This window comes from Arvicanthis niloticus, chromosome X (assembly GCF_011762505.2).
Source record: "Arvicanthis niloticus isolate mArvNil1 chromosome X, mArvNil1.pat.X, whole genome shotgun sequence".
NCBI classification, from domain to species: domain Eukaryota; kingdom Metazoa; phylum Chordata; class Mammalia; order Rodentia; family Muridae; genus Arvicanthis; species Arvicanthis niloticus.
This window is the reverse complement of record NC_047679.1, coordinates 114,352,109-114,375,194: the sequence shown is the minus strand read 5'-3', so window position 1 is coordinate 114,375,194 and position 23,086 is coordinate 114,352,109. Positions and strand designations below refer to the sequence as shown.

Genomic DNA, 23,086 nt, shown 5'->3' with positions numbered 1-23,086 from the left:
AGTACTATCACTGAACTATAGGCTCAGCCCTCTTTTTTTAACTTTTTATTTAGAAGCAAGGTCTTACTAAGTTCCCAGGGTAGTGGCCCTGAACTTTCAATTCTCCCGCTTCATCCTTCAAAATAGTTGTGATTACAGGTCTGTGTCATGAGGTTCAGCACAGTCAAAAGTCTTGGATTGAGGAAAGTGATAATCTGATGAAATTAACCCTAATTTGACCACCAGTTGGGTTCAAAGTGAGGGCTTTGCTTAAGAGGATGCAGACACACAGAAGTACTCAAAAATAGAGCCAATGAGCATGGTTATGGGCGTGGGAAAAGTTTGCTGTGCTATATCTAGATGAGGAAATATTTGTGGTAAGTAATAGAGGCTGAGAAGATGCAATGGCATTAGTCACAGATCGGAGAGGGTTGTCATGAAGAAGACAAATTACGCTTGCTCTCTGTGTGATTGCCAGGTCCGAATCAGGAGTGATGGGAGGAGGGGCTAGAACAGTCATGTGCTAGCAAATCACAGGCAGCATTTACTAAGGAGTGACAGAGTGACGGGTATTGTGTTGCCATTCTCCTGTTCATAGGTAAGAGGCTTTGGACTCCATGACCTTTAATAAACTTTGCCCAGGTCACAGAGCTAGTCTGGAGTCGGCAACATCAGCATTGAGCAGAGGCTCACTATGAACACCAAGGTCCTAACCATCTTACTTCCCTACCATCCAAGGAAGAAAAGTGGGATAAGAATCAGGGAATCAGAAGCTCAATGCTCTGCTTCATGGAATGCTGAGCTCTCAGCCCCTGGGAAGTTTCAGGAAGAGCCAAGTAGTTTTCTGTCACTTCATAGAGAGCTGGATTGGCAAGATCTTGTTTTCCTGGTCCCATCCCTGAGGCTCCCTTATTCCAGGTGGAAGGCAGCAATCTGGATGCCTGTCTCATTAACTCTCCCGAGGGCTTTACTACTATGTGGCACCAAACAATGGCAGCGATAGATTCAGTAGTGTTGTCTCTGGGCAACAACCACCTGGAAGGCAGAGCAGCAACCTGAGGAGAGCAAGCCTCAGCCTCAGAGCAGGGAGAAGCCTAGCTGCAGCATGAATCAGAGACAGCCATAACAATGAGCATTTGTGGCTACTCTGATCCCCTGCATGCAGTTTTGTGAGTTCTCGTACTTAAAGCTTATTCTGTGAATTCCAATGAGCAGACTGCCAGCTCTCCCTCTTTTCCTGGAAACTTTCCTTTCTCTTTCTCACAGCACATTGACCTGCTTATTCACTACAAGATAGGCATGAGAGAAGGTATCGGGTTGTTTCTTTGTTTGGGTTTTGCCACTAGCATTTCCATGTGTGTCCCACCTCCTTTACAAAGGGCTTATCATGAACCTAATGTTTTTTTTCTCACCTGACCACGGGACATCCACCATGGCTACAAATTTACCATTTGTCTTTCAAATTGCTAGTTTGTTTACCTGTTTCATTACAGTGTGTGTGTGTGTGTGTGTCTGTGTGTGTGTGTCTGTGTGTGTGTGTCTGTGTGTATGTGTCTGTGTGTCTGTGTGTGTGTGTATCATCTGTGTCTCTCTCTGTGTTGTGTGTGTGTGTCTGTGTGTGTGTGTCTGTGTGTGTGTGTCTGTGTGTGTGTGTCTGTGTGTATGTGTCTGTGTCTGTGTGTCTGTGTGTGTCTGTGTCTGTGTCTGTGTGTGTGTGTGTGTGTCGTCTGTGTCTCTCTCTGTGTTGTGTGTCTGTGTGTGTGTGTCTGTGTGTGTGTGTCTGTGTGTATGTGTCTGTGTGTCTGTGTGTGTCTGTGTGTGTGTCTGTGTCTGTGTGTGTGTGTGTGTGTGTGTGTGTCGTCTGTGTCTCTCTCTGTGTTGTGTGTGTGTGTCTGTGTGTGTGTCTGTGTGTGTGTGTCTGTGTGTATGTGTCTGTGTCTGTGTGTGTCTGTGTGTGTGTGTGTGTCTGTGTCTGTGTCTGTGTCTGTGTGTGTGTGTGTCGTCTGTGTCTCTCTCTGTGTTGTGTGTGTATGTGTGTGTGTGTGTGTGTGTATGTGTGTGTGTGTAACTTGACATTGGAACTCAGGGTTTTGAAAACACCCTTGCTATATAGGACAGCACACTCTATCTTACAGGCAGGACAAGGAATAATTGATTGACATAAAAAGCATCTGACAGACAGACAGCATGCCCCTGTTCACATTAGCTCTGTGAGGCTCTCGCTTTCATCTTCAAGAGAACACTTGATTATATTCTACATACTATTTTCCCTTCTGTCAAGGGACAGAACACTGGCTTTTTCAAAAAACCTCTTTCTTTTCAAGTTCCAACCAGCTTTATAGTCTTCAACCCCACTCTCCTCAGATTAGTTATCCAGAAAGCATCCTGGAGTTAGCACTGAGAAGGGAGTCTGCATGGGATTCTAATTCACTTCTACAGATACTCTCTACTGACCTTACTTAGTTCTGACGTGATAGAATATCAAGTTAGAGCACCCCAGTCTGAGTCAGGTGGCTTTGTCCACTGTAGAGCCGTTACCTCATTCTTTAACCTCTGTCATAATTACAAAGTACCAAGTAAGAATGTGCCAAGAGTTGCTAAGAAGTTCATCTCTACCACCAGATACAATCAGAAGGCACATGCTGGGGAGGGAGCATAGCAGATAAGAGTGCTTGCTGTACAAACATGAGGGTCTGTTTTTCAACCTTTAGCATTCATGTTAAATGCTAAAATAGCACAGACACCTGGCAGCCCAGTGCTATGTGGGGTGGAGTCAGAACTGCTAGAACAGGCTGCCTGTCAGACTCACTCCCAGCTGAGCAAGAGACCTTGTCTCAAATAAGGAATAAGTGCTAGAGGACATCAGCCTGTGAGTGTGTCCATCAATTCCCACATGCTCATGCATAGCTCTCCCACTCTCTCTATGTCTCTGTCTCTCTATCTCTCTCTCACACACACTCCTCACATGCACACACATCACACACACCACATACATACCACACATACACCATGCATATACCTCTCTCTCACACACACAGACCCCACAATACACCCCTCACATACACACACACACCATGAATACACCCCTCACACTCTCTCTCTCACACACACACAACCACAGACACATGCATACATCACACACATACATATATACCACACACACACACACACACACACACACACACACACACACACACACACGAACAGCATACAGAAGGAAAACAGCATATTTTATGTTTTCCCATATTCTGCTCAGAGCTTTGGTCCTCAGCTCTTTGCACTTAAACATCTATGTGACTCTGCAATTTTCTAGCCTGCTGGTTTAATAAAATATTAAGATATATGATGCAATTGGAGCCTATGGAGTTCAAAATGCAATGTCTCTACTGTCTAGTAATAGGTATTTTCAACTAGACCATGCACTTTAAAATTTAAACACAAGTGTGAATCTGTATGTCAGCAAACGCGGTGTGTTGGTGCTATGAGTACTGTAAGAACCTTTGTCATGCAGTATTTGATGCCAATATCACTAGAGAGAATTGTGCTAACTTATTTGTAATGTTCCTTCCATCACTGGTAAGAGAGGGGCCCCTGTATTCACTCAATGAAGGCTAACCCCTAACTGATATGCCAAAGACCACTTGTTGACTCACTGGGAGCAAGAATTTCCTGAAGTTTGGTTTTTGGTTTTTTATTTTGTCTCCCTTTAAATTCTGGTATGTGAGATCATTTTCCAAAACAAGAAAGCTTTCTTTGCTGGAGTGTCTAGCTAGCCACAGAAAGGGCCGACATGCAGTAGTTACCTTGCAACGTATTACAAATGGCAAAAAGATACATGAAAAAGATCCTCACAGGTCCCCAGGCGAAAAAGGCAAAGCCCCAGGTGAGGCCAAGTAGAAATGTCAAACTGATTGTGCCTTTGAGGTCATTCAGGATCATTTTCTTCCGAGTCTTCTGGCTTTGGGATTTCACCGAAGTCAATTGAACGAGAACGGTGCAGAACATGGAGAGATTCATGAGAAATATGAGGCAGAAATAAGCCACCACTGAGATGTAAAAGATGTGATCGTCTTTAATCCAACAACTGTACAGAGCAAGAAAGAGAAGACTATTGTGAGCTGTAAACATTAACTGCTGCTTTCTGGGGACCCCACTAAAGTCCCTGGTCACCTTCATCCAATCTAAGGACATCCAGACCTACAGAGATGAAGCAAGACAATGGAGTTCACTCATTCCCCGTGAAGGGATTAAACCTTATTCTCCTGAGCCTTAGTTCTGGATACCTTATAATGCAAGCTTGTGTCCTACCGGACACATGTACAGCAACCTCAGTAAATTTCCCTGAGAAACTATTCTCTTCTTCAACAAGAGAAAAACAAATTATGTGTTTTTCCCCAAAGGAGCTCTCCTCCCCACCCTGTACACACCTTAAACTAGAGCTTTTATTTGCAAGATGAATTCTGCTTTGCATGATAAATATCACAATAAAAGGGCAGGGGCAAGCAAGAATATCCCTGAATGCTATATCAAACAATGATGAGATGATCAGAGTTAATGAAAAATGCAACAAAAAGAAGATGGCTTGCGTTGTACTGCTTTAAAATATGATGCATTTGGACCACAAAAGGCAGCGATGACTACTGGATGGTTTAATGGCCCTACAGTTTCTATTAAAGAAGTGTACAGTGGTTCCTGTGAGCAGATGCTTCACTGAACAACATTTCTAACTATGAGACACATTGCTTCTGAGTTTTGAAGGCAGACAAGCTTGACTAAGTCAACTGTGTGTCTAATTAGCTGGAATCTCTTTCTGAATGCAAAAAAAAATAATGATCCTTTGGGACATGTTATCCACACTGGTACATGTCAGTGTGTGTGTATGTGTGTGTATTAGGAAGCTGAGGGGAAAAACATTTAATTTCCCTAAGAGTCTCATGCTTAAGATTCTCAGTCTATCACTTTTCAGCCTGAAACAAAACTATAGAAAACTCTCAAAATGAGGCAGTACTATATTTTGGGATACAGATGATCTCTGACATGGGGCTGGAGAGATGTCTCAAGCAAGTAAAGAGTACTTGTTGCTCTTGGAGAGGATGTAGGTTTGATTCCTAGCACACACATGGTGGTTCAGAAACCACTTAAAACTCAAATTCTAAGAAACTTGATGTCTTCTTCTGACTTCCCTGGGCACCAGGCATGCACATGGTGTAATTCATATATACATAAAAAAAAGTTCACATGCATAAAATAAATCAATCTAAAGGAATTATTAATGTTGATCACATAGAATGGGAGAGCAAATTAGCAGCCATCAGAGTCTAGAGAGAGTAGGAGGGAGGGTACAAGGCTCCAGCAGACAGGGGAATACATTCCTGTATTCTATTGCACAGAGTATGATTATAGCAAGCAATATGTGTTGTATATTTCAGATTACTAAGAAGAAAGGTGTTTAGATGTTGGTATCACAAAAAAATGATAAACTTTGAGATAATAGATATGCTATTTGACCATTTTAGATATTGATTTGACCATTTTGCAATGTAAATACGTATTTAAATATTTTTGCTCTGTTTCACAAATAAATACAACAAATGTGTCAAAAATAAAATAACTATCTAGGTGCCGTGGCTCAGGCTTATAATATTAGCAATCTGGAAAGCTGAGGCAGGCATAACTGAGTTTAAAGTCAGTCTGGGCTACCACTAACTTCCACGACATTCTGGGCTAAATAGCAAGACAAAATTCCAAACTAAAAAGTGGTAATAATAAAATAACATTTAAAATAAGACAAACAGGCCAAAAAATCTGTGCAAGGAACTAGGCATATGTTTGACTATTGGTAACAGAAGTTACCTGAAAGGAGCAAAATTTCATAGCTGGGGGTTGGGAAGAGGCTTTTCAGCCTCTACCCTTTTGTACTTTTGGATTTTGTACCCTGTGGTGAATTACCTTTCAAAGTATAATTATTTACAAAACAAAACTCTTAGAGCCATCTGCCTCTTACTAACAAATCCACATATAAAAAGGCTCTTTGTGGGGGGAGTGCGGAGTTGATTCTGTTCTGGTTTTGTTTTCGCTTTTGATCTTTGAAGAAGAATCACTATGAGACAGATACTGGGGACCTTTTAAGTCACGAAATAGGCAAAGAGGGAGGACAGAGCTGGAGACAAGATGGAAGGGGAAAGAAAGGGGAGGAAAGTAAGGAAGAAGCAGGAATTTTAATTAGAAAGCCTCTGCTACAGAGGGTGGTGTAATTTTGACCCACTGGCAACTGCCATCACACTGTGAGAGATGGAGGAGCACTAAATACAGGGTCTTCCACACTTGATCCCAATGCAGAGGGACAAGAAATCTATAGTGGATGTGATTTTGAGAGGCCATGGTAAAGGGAGTGGATATGGGGAACTTAAATAAAAAGATTGTGCAGCCCAGAGGATTGTATGACTCCAAAGGCAGCTCCAAAGAGATGGAATGGAATACAAGCTATTTTTGAGAGTCAGAGAGATGGGCTATCCATCAAATTTTAAAGAGAGAGGGAGGGAGGGAGAGAGGGAGGGAGGGAGAGAGGGAGGGAGGAAGAGGGGGAGAGACAGAGAGAAGGAGAGAGGGAGACAGGGAGAGAAGGAGAGAGGGAGACAGGGAGAGAGGGATAGGAGAGAGACAGAGAGAGAGAGAGAGAGAGAGAGAGAGAGAGAGAGAGAGAGAGAGAGAACAATAAATCTGGCCAGTTTATTACTATGGCAAGTTTTTCAGTCTCCTGGGAAAGCTGAAAGACAGAATATGTTTTCCAACTCAACTCAGTATTTCCTTAGACTAGCCACTAAATCTTTCCCATGGTCTGTGAGGTTTTGCGCCAAAAAGGCTGCCAGTTACATAGCATTTGCCATGGATCAGGCAACAGGTAAAGCAATGACATTTTATCTTGCACATGACACCGAAAGCAAGTAATATTCACTCCATTTTCCAGAAGAGATGCATCTAAAAGGTAGATGACGACCATGATCATACAGATGCCAAATACCTAATCATTCCGTAGGTGAGCATGGTTGTGTTTGAGCAGAAAAGCTGACACTGCGTTCTCTATAAAGCCAGTGCTTAAGACTAAGTCCCCTGACCAGAAACATCCCACCATACCTAGAACCCCCATCACCTGAAAAGCAAGTGATATTGGGTACTTACAATGGTGTTGTTGGGCTCAGAGTTCCATATGGATCTTTTCTTACACTGAGTATAATGGCCACTGTGATTGCTGGGATTCCTAGAGTGGTCAAGCAAGGCAAAAGAGCCTGTTAAATCCAGGAGGAAGGGTCCTAACCTAACAGCTGTGGGTCTGTTACATTTAGGCACTATTTAAATCAGCCACAGATGTATGGACATCAAAATACCATTGTTTGCAAAATGTTTGTGAATTCTTCCAAGTTAAATATTTCTAGGAGTTTTCCAATCTGCTAAACTAAGCATCATGCCAGTGACTCCAATGCAATACTCACTACTTATTAAAATAGCTCAAGTGCCAAAAACTCAGTTTGGCAATAGAAGCATTTAGTTGATCAGAATACAAATCCACACAAAGCGTTTCCTCTCAGATGATGGGCTATCATTTTCCCCCTCATTTTCAATTCTGCCCCTTCATTCCCACTAGGTCTTTGTCTAGGTCACCTTGGAGGAAGGGCACAGACCATCAGCTGCAGCCTTCATTACTTTTTTGACAGGCAAGCCATTTAGACACTCGTTACTAGTTTGACATTTTGACTAGATCGACCAGTTAACAGCTGCTCAATTCAGCCACACTATAATAAAGCAATCAGCTCAGTTAAATGGTCAAGCATGACAGGAGTATGAGCATGGGCTATACAAATTCAATTTTATGCACAGTTTAAAGCTGAGCTGATTTTTTTTATTCCTAAGCTTGCATTTTTCTACTGGGAGCACATACATTCACACACACTGTGTATGTAGAGGTTGCAAAATACTCCCCAAAGCTATCCCAATCCCCATAGTGGCAAGCATCTTGAAAAGTCCTCCATTGTCCCAACTGTGATAAATAGACCAATCCCTTCTAACTCTGCTAGACCACACCTAGTGCAGGGCCTACCCTCATGCATGCGTGCATGTGTGTGTGTGTGTGTGTGTGTGTGTGTGTGTGTGTGTGTGTGTGTGTGTGTGTATGTATGTATGTTTGTGTGTGTGTGTGTGCACACGCACGTGTTTCTTTCATGGAAAATAGAAGGGGCTCTATTCGTGGAAAGGAAAGGACCAACAAGAAGAGAGCAGGAAGGATGAGAAAGGTCTACTGAAGGAAGAGGAGGGTGAATAATAATATAGTATAATGCATAGAGTATGAAAATACCATATTGAAACCCATCACTTTCTATGCTAGTTTTTTTTAATGCCTCCAGAAGCTGTAAGACAGGTATGAAAGAAGGCCTCATATTTCAGATTAAATTATGTAGAGGTACTGGGGCCAGCAAGATGGCTCAGTGGGTTAAGTCACTTGCTTCCAAGCCTAAGTTTGATCCTGGGAATCCACATGGTGGAAGGAGAGAATGAATTCCCTCTGGCTGTCCCCTGACCGCCATTTGTACATCATACTACATACACATGCACCCACACATAATACATATCAATATTAAAATGTCTTATGAATAGCCTTATAAATTGTTCTGTTGGTTTTTGCTTGTTTGGAGTCTGGGAATGGAGTCCAGAGAATCCCACTGGGAACACAGCTGAACTGGAGCACACTGTATAGCATAGGATGTCTTTGAATCTGGGATGGCAGGCATGGGGCTCAGTGCTCAGTTATTAGTTTTTATAAAATGTGGACATTTACTTTCTTAGACAGAAATTTCAAAGCATACTCCTTCATAACATACTGCTTTGGCTTAGGAAGATCAACTTCTAAATCTACAGAGATCCTCCTAGTATTTGTCTTCCAGACTCCCTGCAGTGACTTAGCTGTTCCCCTTCTCCTCCGTGACCTTGTAAGCATCCACAACAAAGGCTTGCATCTCAACTTATCTGAAGTTTGACAAAATGTAGTATGAGCCTTCACCAATGGAAAAAAAACAAGAACCTTGCGGTGGGATATCATATCTCCCTCTTTCCTCCAGAAGTTGTCATGAGACACTTTGTTCCCAGCCTTTGGTTCTGAAGAGGTATGGGGCTTTGAACCTTGCCCCCCTTTAAAGGGAGCTGTAGAGTAGAGATATGCATAGCTTCCATTTGGTACTGACCCCTGAGCCATGGAGAATCACACCACTTGGACAGTGTCATCTGTTCTCTTTCTTTTTGGTGTTACTCTTTTCAGAGCCACGAGAAGTGGAGGTCAGCCATTTTAGTTACTCTCTCATTCACTGAAAATAATAAACTGTATCTATGTGTGGCTTGTTGTATCTTTTTCTCGACTGATTCTTCAGTCAGACCTTGGCCATGGCTTGACCTTAGCTTGGGATTATATTTGACACTTTTCAAGGTTCTCCTGCCCTTGTGTGTGATCCTTAGTCTTTCCCGCCTTTCCCTGTATCTTAGGAAGTAGTATAAAATGAGATGCTCTGAGAAACAAAGAACAAGCTGTAGGGAGTATGGGTATGGAGTAAGGGAAGGAGGAAAGATCTGTGAATGGAACAGAGTGACTACTGAAGAGGAAGGATGAGAGAAAGGGAAGGAACTATCTATGCTGACTTCCATTTGTGGCTTCTCCCAAGGGAAACAGTGGTCGTGACTGGCAAAAGGTGTGGTAAGGGTCAATTTGAGGTCTTGTTTCCTGTCTCATAGGCAATATGGCAAGATCATTGGTATTAAAAGTCCAAACTTTAGAGACAGGTTCTAGTTCAAATCTTGGGTGTGTGTTTTACCAAGAACAACCTCCCCCCACCTCCTCGTATATTTAGTGAAAATAATAATGGGGTTCATTCTATACAGATACTGTGAAGACTAACTACATGGACATGCAAAGCACCTTAGAATATCAGCTGGCATCTAGAAAAAAAAGATCTGACCATTCACTATCACATCAGTAAGTGTTATTGCAACTTCTGTAAGGGGAGGGCTAAAATCTCACAGGGTTTAGCATAGCACACAAGCTGCTGTTCAATAAATATTTGCCACAAACTCTTTAAGTTTAAAAGATGAATGTATAGAACCACATAAGCAGGAAGAGAAACGCATATCCAGACTCCAGTGATACAATACTTACTTCCTGAACTACACTAGTAAAAGACTTGGATCTGAAATAATCTCTCTCCCGTACTTTGAGCAGATCCTCCCAAGTTCATATGACAGAAACTTGATCCCCATTGCCACCATATTGAGAAATGAAATCTTCAATGGTTGGTTCAGTGATAAAGGACCTGTCTTCAGGAATGTCTTCTCTCTTGCAATAAATTGGGTTCATATTTTTTTTCAGCAGTGGATCTTTATAAAAGGGTAAGTTCTGCTTTCTTCCCCTCAGTCATAGCCATAAACACAGCAGAATGGCCCATGCCAAATGTGGACTCTTTGATCTTCTACTTCCCATCCTCTGGAACTTAGAAAGAATATCTCTCTTTGTAAATTACCCAAGAGGGAGGAAGAGGATGAGGATGAGGAGAAGAAAACAGACTAAAGTGAAGTTAATTGTTTTTAAAGACAGTATTTTAAAAGAGACATCAAGCCCAATGGTAGAATACTCACCCCAACCAGCTAGACAAAACTTGAGGATATAATTTGGAATGTATGTGTTGAAGACTTTGACTAAAGCAAAGTACATGTGGACTGCCTCCAGGCCCATCCAAGTCAAAGACACGAGCAGAAAGTAATGAAGTGCCACTGCAGCTGTGATACATAGTCCTACTTTCTGAAATGATGTCAGCCAGGAATTAACCAGAAATGCTAGGTTGAGCATCAGTAACGCTGTGCATAGGTTGATCAGGATTTTAGAAGGATAATCTTTTCGAAGTTTGCTTTAAAACAAACAAACAAACAAACAAACATCAGGCCAGGCAAGGTCTCCTTCCAACTTGAGCATCACCACATTTTATCATCTAGATAGTAAAACAAGAGTTGTGCCTTCAGGGCTCCTAAGTCCCCTTGCTGCAATCTATGAGCCTTACAGGGGCTCTGTTTTCTTGTGAACACCTTCTTCTGTTGATAACTTGAGATTTTCATCATCCTGATGGGTTCCCACCCATATAATTCTAGGGCTTGGATATTTTGTTAACTGGTTGTTTGGTTAGTTTTTAATTGTTAATAAAATTAAATTAGTTGCTTGTTTAATTTTGTTGTTCTTGAGAATTTCATGCAGCCCTGCAATGAAATATCATTCTACCTCCATTTCCTCTCCAAGTCCTGCCATGCTCCCTCAACTCATCCCCCTCTCAACCTAATTTAAGCTCAGCTTTAAAAATAATTATGGTTCCAATTAGCATTTCCTGTGATGAGTAATATTGTTGAGGACCTTACCATATGATAATACACTACTAACCATTTGGATGTAAATTAGAGCTGTCCATGGTGATTTTTTCCTGTGAAGTGTTCAGTCAGTTCTTTGGTTTACTTTTCAACTTTCTGTCTTGCTTTTTAATTTGTACACACACACACACACTGCACAAATCTCCCAATCTGTGGTTACGCTTTCACTATCTTAACTTTTTTCTTTGATGAAAGGGTTCTTGTTTCTGATATAACTTCAGACTTTTCCTTTTATGGTTCCTGTCATTCTATCAGGGTAGAGAAATTTTACTTCTAATTGTAAACCTCTCACTTTTAAAATACTCCAATAACAGTTATTTTGCTTTATTTTTAACTTGCCCATTTCAAAACCTAATGATCTAGCCACTTCTTGTTGTGTTTTGTTCATGAACTTAACAAGGTTTCAACGACAACACATCATCAGACCAAATTCAACTTACTCAGAGCTAAGTTGTATCAACTTACTGGAAAGCTATGTATGTCACCATGGCAACCCCCAGGAAAATGGAAGAGATCCCACATCCTGTATATGTTATAATCACTAATATCCGCTCATTCACTGCATCCACTGTAGACCTGGACAAATCCTAGAATTGCAATATATAATACTTTACATAGTTACCAGAACAAGTTTAGAGTAAAATGCTTCTGGCACATATGAACAGTTGATTCCCATGACATATAGCAACCCTGTAATAGCTCTTATATAGCCAAATGATGTGGATAGCTATGTGAGAAGACCATATATGGTTTGACCAGGCCTAGTACAGCTTCCTGTGGACAGAGCATGGAAAGTCATCAACAAGACTGAAAGTACATTTAGTCCTTCGTTTCATTGTTATTAACATCTTCAGCACTTGAAAATATAACCAAGCTAATAGATTTGAATTTGGGATGCAAAGTGAATCCTTATCTGAACTGAGTGTCCCAAAATGCTACACAGAAAGTAAAAACAAATGTTCCTTTTCCTTCGACCTTAAATAACTTTTTATAAAATTAAGAGATAAAGTGGTCCTTTGTCTAAAGTAATAATCCAGCAATGTGAAGACCACAAAAGATCTGAAATGGCATGCAAGATTATTTGAATATATAAGTGCACTGGTTTGGGAAGAAATCCATAGCTTTCATTAGATGTTTATAGTTCTCTGGCTCATAAAAAAATTAGGACTTGTTTTTAAGCTGGGAAGTGCTAATCTATTTTGGAAGTTCTCAAGTGAAAGAAATTTGTATCCCCTGCTGGGGCGTTTAACAGTACTTAGAGATAGTTTTTAGTTGTCAAAACTGAGGAAGATGCTATTGACATTGACTGGGTAGATACCTGAACTGCTGCTGACCATCTTAAGATATGCAGAATTGTTCTCCACACCATAGAATTATGTACTCCAAATAGCAAGAGTGTTGAAATACGAGAAACACTGATTCTCTCCCTTCTATTATTCACACCTCAAAAGAACGATGTAAGTTCCAAGCAAGTGAGACCCCCCTCAAACCAGACTGTAAGGCTAATTGCTGGCAGAGCTAGGGTGTGAGCATAGGGCTTTTTGACTCCTGTTGTAAGGCGCTAACTGGCTGGGAGTGAGCCAAACAAAATTGTCACAATTTGACAGTTACTGATTGAATGCATTCATGTGTCAAATAAAATTTTAAAGGGAATATAAAACATGCTTAAGTCAGGTGTAGATGTATACTGCTCTGCACCCAGTACTTGGGAGGCTAGGCCAGGGAGGCCATGAGTTCCAGGCCAACCTGGGCTATACACTGACACTGTATACTACACAGAACTTCTTCAGCTAAACACTTACAATTTTATAAAAAGAAAAATAAACACCTGTCTCGCGCTGCTCTATATGGGTAAACATGCTGGAAGAGAGTCTTTTTTTCTGCTTGTATAAAATTCCCCCATTATTTAGTTTGCAAGTAGATTAATAGCTTGAACCTAATAAAAGTTGTCAAAATTCCATTGAAGAGTGATAAAGGAGACAACTCACCATTAAGACTCCAAAGTGGGTGAGGTGGTTACACTGACAGACTGTGTAATTTATATTGCTTTCCTTTAGTTTACAGCCTGACGGGCTCCATCCACCTAGCCCATCTGCAGGGGACAGAAGGGAATTTCAAAGCAATTTTGCTTTTCTCAGAAATGTTTAATTTTTCATTATATGCACCATCCGAACGTGTGTTATAATTAGCATTGTTTGTTAAGACAGCAAGGTAGAGATACAATTGAACAGCAAAATTCAATTACATTTAATAGACCAAATTGACGTGTGTGTCAGGGGTGCAGGGCGGTGGGAGGCGAGTGGGCTTCGTTGTCACTCGCTTCTGTTTCTATACTACATCTCTACAGATTAAGATAGATTCTAATCATGAACAATTGTCCCTGTCACCATGCTGGAGCGACATGTTTTATAAGTAGCCAATAAAAGAGATAGATCTGGAAGTTTTGAGAAGACCTAGACCTTTGGAATATAGGCTGCCAGTTAGCCAACTCGGGACTGGCATTTATACTAGAAATAGCCAGTTCCACCCAGAAAGTAAGTGGGCTCAAGTGATCATGTTCTGAAGATCCTTACACCTTGTAGATCTTGGGTTATAGATCTGGTTTAGGGTAGTAGTACACCAAAAGATTTATCTCAGGACAGGTATCCATGTATGAGCAGGTACAATAGATTTCAGATATTCTAGGCTCACAGCATAGAGAGCCAGGGAGGGGCAAAGGGTCTCCTGGGGGTGTTCCAGCCATGAATCAACACAGGGATGAACTTATTAAAGCTGTGGAGGACAGAGCTTGTCACTTCATAGAACTATTTTTTTCTGACAGACTTGGACAAGCCAGGAGAGGATACATTGTTTCTGTTTGTCAGAAAGAGGTGGTATTCTGTTCCCTGAAGAGCTAAGTAAAAAGAGTGTTGTCTCTTTTCTCTCTGATTTCTAGATGGGAAAAGTGCCCAAGCAGAGCTCCCTAGGTAGAAGAACGTTTCTCACCACTAACCATGGCATTCCTAGGAGATGCTGGTTGTGTGGGAGAATTCTTTGTGATTTGGTATTAACTATAGAGACTCCAGTAGAGGTAGCAAACCTAAGCGAAACCCAGTCAGGAGTAACCACATCCAGCAACTCCATACACAGCATAGTTATCAAGCGGGGGGGGGGGGGCTCTGTGGGACTAATGATGTTTCATCTCTTTAATTAGATGATTAACGGATTGGGTCCCTTACAGGACATAGGACCTACCAAGGGCTCACCACCAATAAAAAGAAAAGGAGAGTAAATAGTGATTGTCCCTATGAGAAAGCATACCTCCTCAGCCCTCTCCAAATAGTTCATGGTTATTCTGTACCAGGCCTTCTAAGTTCATTTTTCCAACCTCGCTTTCCCAAAAATTGGTCTATTTTTTTTTTTATGATTTCTATAGTAATTGTCTTACCAAAAGGAGTTTTCTTAATTTTCTTAATTTAAAAGTCACATAGAGTATCTTGGTCAGACAGAATGCTCTGTAGGACCTGACTGGACAGCAGCTGACAATAAGTCCTCTCCCTCAACCACCAATTGGGAAAACAATTAGGGGGCAAGGCAAGTCTGCTTCTATTAATACTTACTGTTAGTGTCAAAATCCCAAAAGGCACAATAAACTTGATCATAATTCTGCAAAAAATGAGAATTACAGCTAAATACCTTTCCTTGTAAGGTTTACTGAACAAAAACAATGCACATAAGTGTTTTCAAGGTTTTTAGCCAGAAGAGCAAGAAGTGAGTGTACACATAAGTGTGCTGCACGCACACACACACTCACACACACTCACACATAGGGAGAGACTGGGAGGGATCATTTATGGTTTGGTTTTAAGTCTAACTCCACCTGGCTCTGGACTTACAAGTAAGAAAACAGAATGCGCTGCACAACAATGTGGCATGTGTCACTTTTAGTAGTTTGGGATCTGCCAGGCCCAGGAGGAAGCTCTAGAGAACCAGTGAGAGATTGACATATGTTAGGTGTTCTTTAGAAGGCTTTGGAATTTGGGACTCACAGCTACGATTATCCTTTATAAACACACAGTTGAGGTGCCTCCTCATTAAGCCTGTTGAAATTTCCTAAAATTCCCCTAGCTCCTACTGTCTCTGGAAATGATCTGACAGTCATAGTCTCAGTTCAAACTGAGAGATTTTACCCACCTAACATTTTAAATTTTCAATCTGGTTTTAAAATTCCCTCTCCCAGATGTGCTTCAGTGACTTGATGTGTGTGGGAGGTAGGGTGGAGGGTAATACCAAAAGGGGATTCCACCTTTGCAAAGGAGAAGGGGAGGGTGGGATGGGGGAGGATCTGCATGAGGGGATATTGGGAGGAGATGAGGCTGCTGTTGGGATATAAAGTGAATAAATAAATTTAATTGAAAAGGTAGAGATGAAATAAAATAAAATAAAAATATTAATAATATAATAAATAATAAAATAAATTCCCTCTCCTAATCTCCCTTCTCTTCTCTTTAAGACTATTGGAAAATATGTTATACCATATGGTCTCTTAGATAGGGGATGAAGGAAGCTATTAAAATTTCACAGAGGACACATTAACATCAAAGAATGAAACAGTAACTCATTCTTTTATTAAAACTGAGTTTGATCATTTAGTAATAAATGCCTTATGTTATTCCATATGATACAGTCCTTTGATAATTAATAGATGTCTTAATGTTTTCATGGAAAAATCAAAGAATACAAATGTTATTTTCAATGAAGTTGTATATCTCACTCAAAAGAGAATGAATTAAATGGCATTAACTACTACAACTAAGAGATCTGTTTATTCTTAGTTACTGTCTTGCTAGAATACCCACCATTCGGGATCCCTTGAGGATATGGCATTGTTTCTAGAAAAACCCAGTTATAACATACTTCTGCTACCCCAAATTAAATCATCATGAAGTCTTTGAATTAGATGTGAATTGGCCATTTTCCACATTGATGTCCTGAGGTCATTTGGTTCCCAAATGAAAATAGATATATTACCCAGTCTCCTTGAATATGCTTCAGAATGATAATCACTGGATCAGCCAAGTTTTGAATGGATGTATTTGAGATGCTTGCACTCACAACATATGTCACTAATTCAGAAGTGATGGTTTTAGCCTGCAGATGAAACACAAAGGCCCTAAATGTCTAATTTCTTATATAAACATGATCAATCTAGAATCAGTGATGTGCTACAAAGTTTTGGTACAGAAGTGTGGAAGAATCACAGTCTAAGGGTGAATTCTCAGAGTCATTCAGATCATCTCTTCACCACATAAAGCTCAATAATAAAAATTGAAACATTCATTATTTTATCTATCCATTTATCCATTCATCCATCCATCCAAAACATATCTATTCAACCAACATTGGGTTTATACCAGCTACTCAAGTCTGCCCTCACAGCATAGCAAAATATTCTCTGCCTTAATGATGCTCTAGATTCACAGATTTCACAGCATAACTTGGTTCTAACTCTTGACCATCCTTATAAGAACACCTTTTCTAATAAGGAATCTAAATCTATCATGATCTCGCTACAAACTAATTTCATAGTCTGTACCCCATAGGAAAAGAAACTATGTTTACGAATATCCATCTTGGAACATGTCTTTGAAAATATTGATGACTATCTCCATTCTAGAAGACCACACACTCTGAGGTCAAAGCATTATATCTCAGCATGGCCTGCACAGCCTAGTATGCAGCAGGTATTTCCTCTTTTGTGATCCAGATAGTTGGCTAAGTGATTTTCATGCATACTCCACAGCCCTCTGACATCATATGGTGTGGGACCGTGAAAGGCAGCCTGATTTCTGGTTGAGCTACATTTGAAACCCTGGTGACCCAGCAGGTGACCCTGCAGGGTCTCCAGCAAGGGATGGTAGGTGTTTGCCAAGCTCCAAGACTCCCTCTTATGGAGGGCTCCCAGAATGAGGCCGAGGCCGCAGCCCTCCATAGATTTGTGTCTTTCAGTCACTAAGGGCAACTACTGGGGGGGGGGGGGCCTCCCACTAAAACCTCAAGACAGATCTCCATATTAATGAGGTACCTAAAGGCCAAAGGGGCATAGCCGATTAAACATTCCTTTCCAGACCCTCCCCCTTACAAAAGGTATTTCACCTCAGGCCTGCCCTGAGAAAAGGGGGTAAAGTTTCTCATCTACTTTCTACCATGCCAATAAACATCTTAAAACCATGGACCGTTTCTCTTTCAATGGGATCCGCTGTGGGGAGCAATGGAGAAGGTTTTCACCTGCAGAGCCACCATCTAATCTCCCATAGAAGACCTCTCTGCATTCCTTGCCACCAACCCAAGCAAGCAGGGGAACAGCTGTGACCAAGCCAGGAACTCTCATCCCCATAGGACACAGTCAGAGCTTCTCTCCTTTTCTCCCCTTTTGGCCGAGGGCCAATGCAGTCCATATGCCTCCTTTTGGCCCAGGGACCCTCCAGCTAACTCTGGCAGAGCCCAGGGACTTCAGAGTGAGCTCCCCAACCCCCAGAGCTGGGTACCCCCCCCCACAGGCGTCACATAGTCCAACATCTGCCCAGTGCTGGCGTGGGGAGAATACAGTCAAAGTTCCCAGGTCTCTGTCTTCCCAAGTGGCTCTAGCCCTGTGGAGGGGCAGACACAGACTCAGGACACACTTTAACCCAACAATATGGCTTTTTTAAAAAATAAGCTAAACTGAGGCTTTTGTCAGCTCCGTGCCTATATGTATAAAGATCACACAACCAATGAGTGGCAGGGAAGGGGTGTTTAACAATGTTAATTTAAAGATAACAAACTAAAAGGTATTTGTAGAGATATGAGACTTTCTACTTAACAGGGCCAAAGTTCCAAATGCCAGGACTCCAGAAGGCCAGATAGTTGAGTGATCTCCTCCTGGATTACATGTACAAAACCATAGATAGAGCAGGAATAAGATGGGAGAGAGATGAAGAAAATCCTCTAATAATTTTCTAAGAAAGCCCGATGTTAAGATTACATCTTTTGAAGAGCCTACTGTACACAGTTAGAAGACTCCACTGAGGAAATAATGTGTGCTTGAGAAACCATGAATGTGGTCTTGTTCAACTTGGAAGTGTCCAACTTTCTGTTCATGGATGGCCATCTGTGTTCATGCTAAACAATACTGTGATGGCTAATATTGTCAGCATGACAGGATCTAGAATCATATAGGAGATAAACTTAATTGCATGCCTGAGAAGGAGCATCTAGATTGGGCTGACCTCGGGGTATACCTGTTAGAGATTATCTAGACTAGGTTACTTGAAGCAGAAGTCCTACTCTAAATGTGAGTACTCCATTACTTTGGCTAGGAATCTTAGAATAAATTTAAAAATGGAGAAATCTAGCTGAACACCAGAAGTTGTTTGTTTCTTTGCCCCAGACACTATGTGACAAGCTTTCCCAAGCTCCCACCATCTGGATTTTTCTAATATAGTGGACCAGACCCTCAAACTGTGAGCCAAAATCAATCCTTTCTAACTAATTTCCAACAATGAGACAAATAATGAATACACAAATATTAGATATACACTTCTGATGATACAGTGTTCCTTTCTTGTCAGAGTCCCCTGAGGCAGCCTGCTAAGGGTGAACCTCAACAAACTGTAATGTTGGTAAGGCCTTGCTGACATCCAAAAGACCAGTGCTAGCCCAAGCTTCCTGGTCCCTCTAAGACGTTCTCTCTGGGCCATGGGTGACATGAGGAAGGACAGTAGACTAGATGACCTGTAGCTATCCTCCCGATCTGGCCTAAGGTAAATAGCTTTCTGCAGTGGAAAGGTCAAAAGGAAATACTCACAATGACTAAGGACCTAACTAACCTTTTCTCTCAATTCATGCTTCTTACCTACACCATGGTGAGCATGGGGAAAAGGGGAAATCGTTTCTCACTCCTCTGGACTCAAGTTGTACCGGGTTTTACAACTTTTACCTCTGAATATTTACAGAGATGTTTCTTCTGTGTCAGCTCTATGAACTCTTCATTTCATCTTATGGCCCCTCCACAATTGAGCTCTCCCCTAACTCAGGCAGCCCCTGCTCTCCTCTGCAGTCCCAGAATCCCTATGCCACAGTGTGCTTGCTTAGTGTCTTTGCTCCTCCCTGAGAGCTGAAGCTAGTGGAAGAATGGAGGAGGCACAAGATGTTCAAGAGCGGTGTATTACCAACAATTTCTAAGGTAATATGTTGTAATGACTGTCAAGATATTGATCAAAAGATGTTAGAGGAAGCTGTATAAAACTAAGGCTATGGGGCCTGGGCACTGAAAAGAAAAGTAGTTAGTTACAAGGTAGCATGTCTTCAATCAGACACCAGTGATACAAGCCCTAGCCCCATGTACCTCTTTTAGTGTTGGAACCTTCTACTTCCTGTTCTCTCCTAATTCACTGTGTTCTATGTGGGGAGGCCCGGGTCTTTCTTGCTTAGCACTGTAGCCCCAACATCCAGTAACTGCACCATGGAAGATACAGAGTAGGAACAAAGTGATTATTTACTGAATAAATAAATGATTGGGTGAATAAAAAAACGAATTGTGTCACCTTCAGCAAAGCGCCTTCCCCTTTCTGGGTCTTGGTGACCTCACTGGCACAATAAAGGTATGGGACACTGTGAGTTATGAGGGCCCTTCCAGCTAGGAATTTGATGCATAAATGGATCTAACTCGTCTTCATCTGGCACTATGACGTCTGTAGGCTAATTTTTGCAAAGGTCTATTTCAATGGAAGGTGCTAGAGAATCAAAATTACTTATTAAGTGTAAAATCTATGCAAAGCAAGTTTATCTCTTATTCTGAGAGACAAGCACAGCCCTCTGAAGGAAGGAGGAAAATTAAGACAGAAAAATAATGGCATCTCTGATGATGCAAAGCAGTGACAAGAATATCAAAAGGTTGAGCGAGCTATGAAACACATTTTAAATCATTATTACAAAATTTTGTTCACTAATTCTTCCAGGGTACAGAGAATAGAGAATAGACTTATTAATTCTGGGGAGGCATCCTGGGTAGAAATTAAACTAAACCTACTGAAACAAATAGAATTTAGCTGGAGAGAAGACTGGCCACAGAATGCCAGAGAAATAGAATACTTTGCAAACACTTTTGGTGGTAGTGTAGTCCACTTAAATTGGCAGGGGCTAAAAGAATCTGTTATATTTTTATTGGCCTACAGCTCCTGTCGCCTGAGTTCTGGGATTAATTTATAGCCTATACTATCAGATAGTATATTTTCCTCCCAACATCTGTGAATATTTGACCACTCAGAATTCGTTCATGTAGATAATTCTTTACAAATGGAAACACACCTGGGCAAATTAATGCATTACCTTCAAATATAAGGACTTTGTGGTTGGGGAGATAGCTCAGTGGTTGATTTCTTTCTGCTCAAGCGAAGGAGCATTGGTTGGATTCCCAGAACCCATGTAAAATGCCAGGTAGGGATGGTGTCCCGACTTTAACTTTTTCCTTGGTAAGCAGAGACATGGGATCCCCAGACTAGTCTCTTTGGCAAGTTCTGGGTTTTTGACTAATAGACTTTGCCTTAATGAATACGGTGGGAAAACAATCAAGGATGATTCTGGACATCAACTTTGGGCTTCCACATGTGCACATACATATGTGAATGTGCAGCCTCCATATGTGTATGTGTGTGCGTGTTTGCACATGTGCATGTACGTGTGTGTATGATACACCAACATACATGAATGCATGCACACATTTGCATGAATTCACACACAAATGGGAAAGAAAAAACAAAATCAGAACTTCCGCGTTAGATAGCCTGAATTTGATTCATAACTATACCACTTCATCACTGTGTGACCTTAGACAAAACTATTTAATTTTGTTGATCCTCAGTTTCCCGTGAGAAGCAGATGAGGTAGTAGGCATAAACAGTAACAACTAAGTTGGGCATGGTGGCACATGTCTTTAATCTCAGAACTCAGGAGACAGAAGCTCTCCAGCTTCTCTAGCATTTTGGTCTATATAGAAAGTACTAGGCTAGCCAGTACTTTTTGACCTTGTCTCAAAAAAAGTACTCACTATTCTGCACTTCATGTAAATTCTGGTTGCTGCCATCTCAACAGCAAAGTGAGATAGAGTGATCATAGGCAGAGAACCTTCCCCATCATAGCATCAGCAACGCAAACATTTGCTCAGTGCTTAGGATATGCCAGGCAATCCCATGAACACATTATTTGTATTAAATGCTTCAGTCCTTCAACAGGCCAATATGGTGTGATTCTTAGACTATTTCACATTGAAAAAAAACTAGGGCACATGGATGCTGAATCACACAAACTGTGATTTTTACCAGAAATCACACAGATAGAAGACAGCAATGTCAGCCTAAGACCTCAGAAGCTGGTCCCCTAGATCACGGTTCACCACATTTCATGGCCTCTAGCTTATGGTAAGGTTTAGAGCACTCAGAGATAGAAGCCAGGAAGGATGGAGTGGAGAAGATTAATAAGCTGAAAGGCCATCTCATCAGGAGAACATGCTGTTCTTTTCTAGCTTTGAAACATCTTTGGTCACCAGATAGCCCTTGAGGTCCCATCCAAAGCTTTGGAGCTGTGAAAATTCATAAGTGTAAACCATCATAAAAGTAGATGTTGATTCATGTGGAGGGCCAGGGGTTGTGCTGAAAGACTCGTGGAATCAATCAGAGCATATTCTAAAATAAACAGAACATCATGAAAGTAGCAGGAGTTCATAATTACAGTGAGTCACCATGTCAGTTCATGACAGTTACCAGAGGCAAGAACTTACCTTAAAGAATGAGGTTTGGCCAAAAAAATTAAACAAGATGGTTTGCAAGCCATCAAGAGGAACTTTTTCCCTCAGTGACTTAGGCAAATAGATGGAAGCCAAAGCCCTCCTTAGAGGGATATCACCGAGGAGAATCTGCCAAGAAAAAATCAGGAAATGAAAACTGGAGTCTTCACCCATCATAGTGACAGCCTCCCCTCTCCCATCCCAACCAATTCAAAGTTCACTCAGAGGACTGAAGCTGGGGCTTGGAGCCTGTTTCAATAACCTATGACACACTTTCTTCACACACACACACACACACACACAGAGAGAGAGAGAGAGAGAGAGAGAGAGAGAGAGAGAGAGAGAGAGAGAGAGAGACAGAGAGAGAGAGACAGAGAGAGAGAGACAGAGAGAGAGAGACTTTTCCTTCCAAGGCTCTTGCCTCGCAGTACATTGATCAATGCTTTCACTAAATGTGAGCCCGGAAAGGGAGGCGTTAGGCTTCAGAATTCTGCTAGAGACTCATAGTTAGACCAATATTCTGAATATTTGGTATATTCTAGAATATTTTTGAGATGAAAATGGGCTTTATTAAAAAACTACACTCACTGGGAACACAAGCACAAACCTGGATCTCCCAGGCAAAAAGGAGTGTATGGGCACCCTTAAATGCATTCCCTTATTTAATATCTTTGCCAAACTTGAGAAGAGTGTTGTAGTAGGATATTAGGAAACAGGCTCAGGGAAGTTACAAGCCATATCCAGATGTCATAAATCACAGAAGTAACTGAACAAAAATATATGATTTAGGCCTGAATTTTTTTCTATTATCCATGACGCTGCTCAATGAGCTACTACCTAGCTGAGTATAGTGTGTGT

At 41.3% G+C, this 23,086-nt stretch overlaps 1 protein-coding gene across 1 annotated transcript in view; it reads right to left on the bottom strand.

The window, feature by feature from the left end:
* Adgrg4 (adhesion G protein-coupled receptor G4) overlaps positions 1-23,086 on the bottom strand; it is an 84,761-nt gene that overhangs the window by 5,965 nt on the left and 55,710 nt on the right. Inside the window, exons 12-19 of the mRNA XM_034486268.2 lie at positions 22,223-22,357; positions 16,438-16,557; positions 15,027-15,072; positions 13,416-13,519; positions 11,893-12,014; positions 10,651-10,919; positions 7,159-7,237; positions 3,783-4,063 (exon numbers count right to left, since the gene is read on the bottom strand). Of these exons, the coding sequence (XP_034342159.1) occupies positions 3,783-4,063; positions 7,159-7,237; positions 10,651-10,919; positions 11,893-12,014; positions 13,416-13,519; positions 15,027-15,072; positions 16,438-16,557; positions 22,223-22,357 (1,156 nt within the window). The remainder of the gene's footprint in view (positions 1-3,782; positions 4,064-7,158; positions 7,238-10,650; positions 10,920-11,892; positions 12,015-13,415; positions 13,520-15,026; positions 15,073-16,437; positions 16,558-22,222; positions 22,358-23,086) is intronic.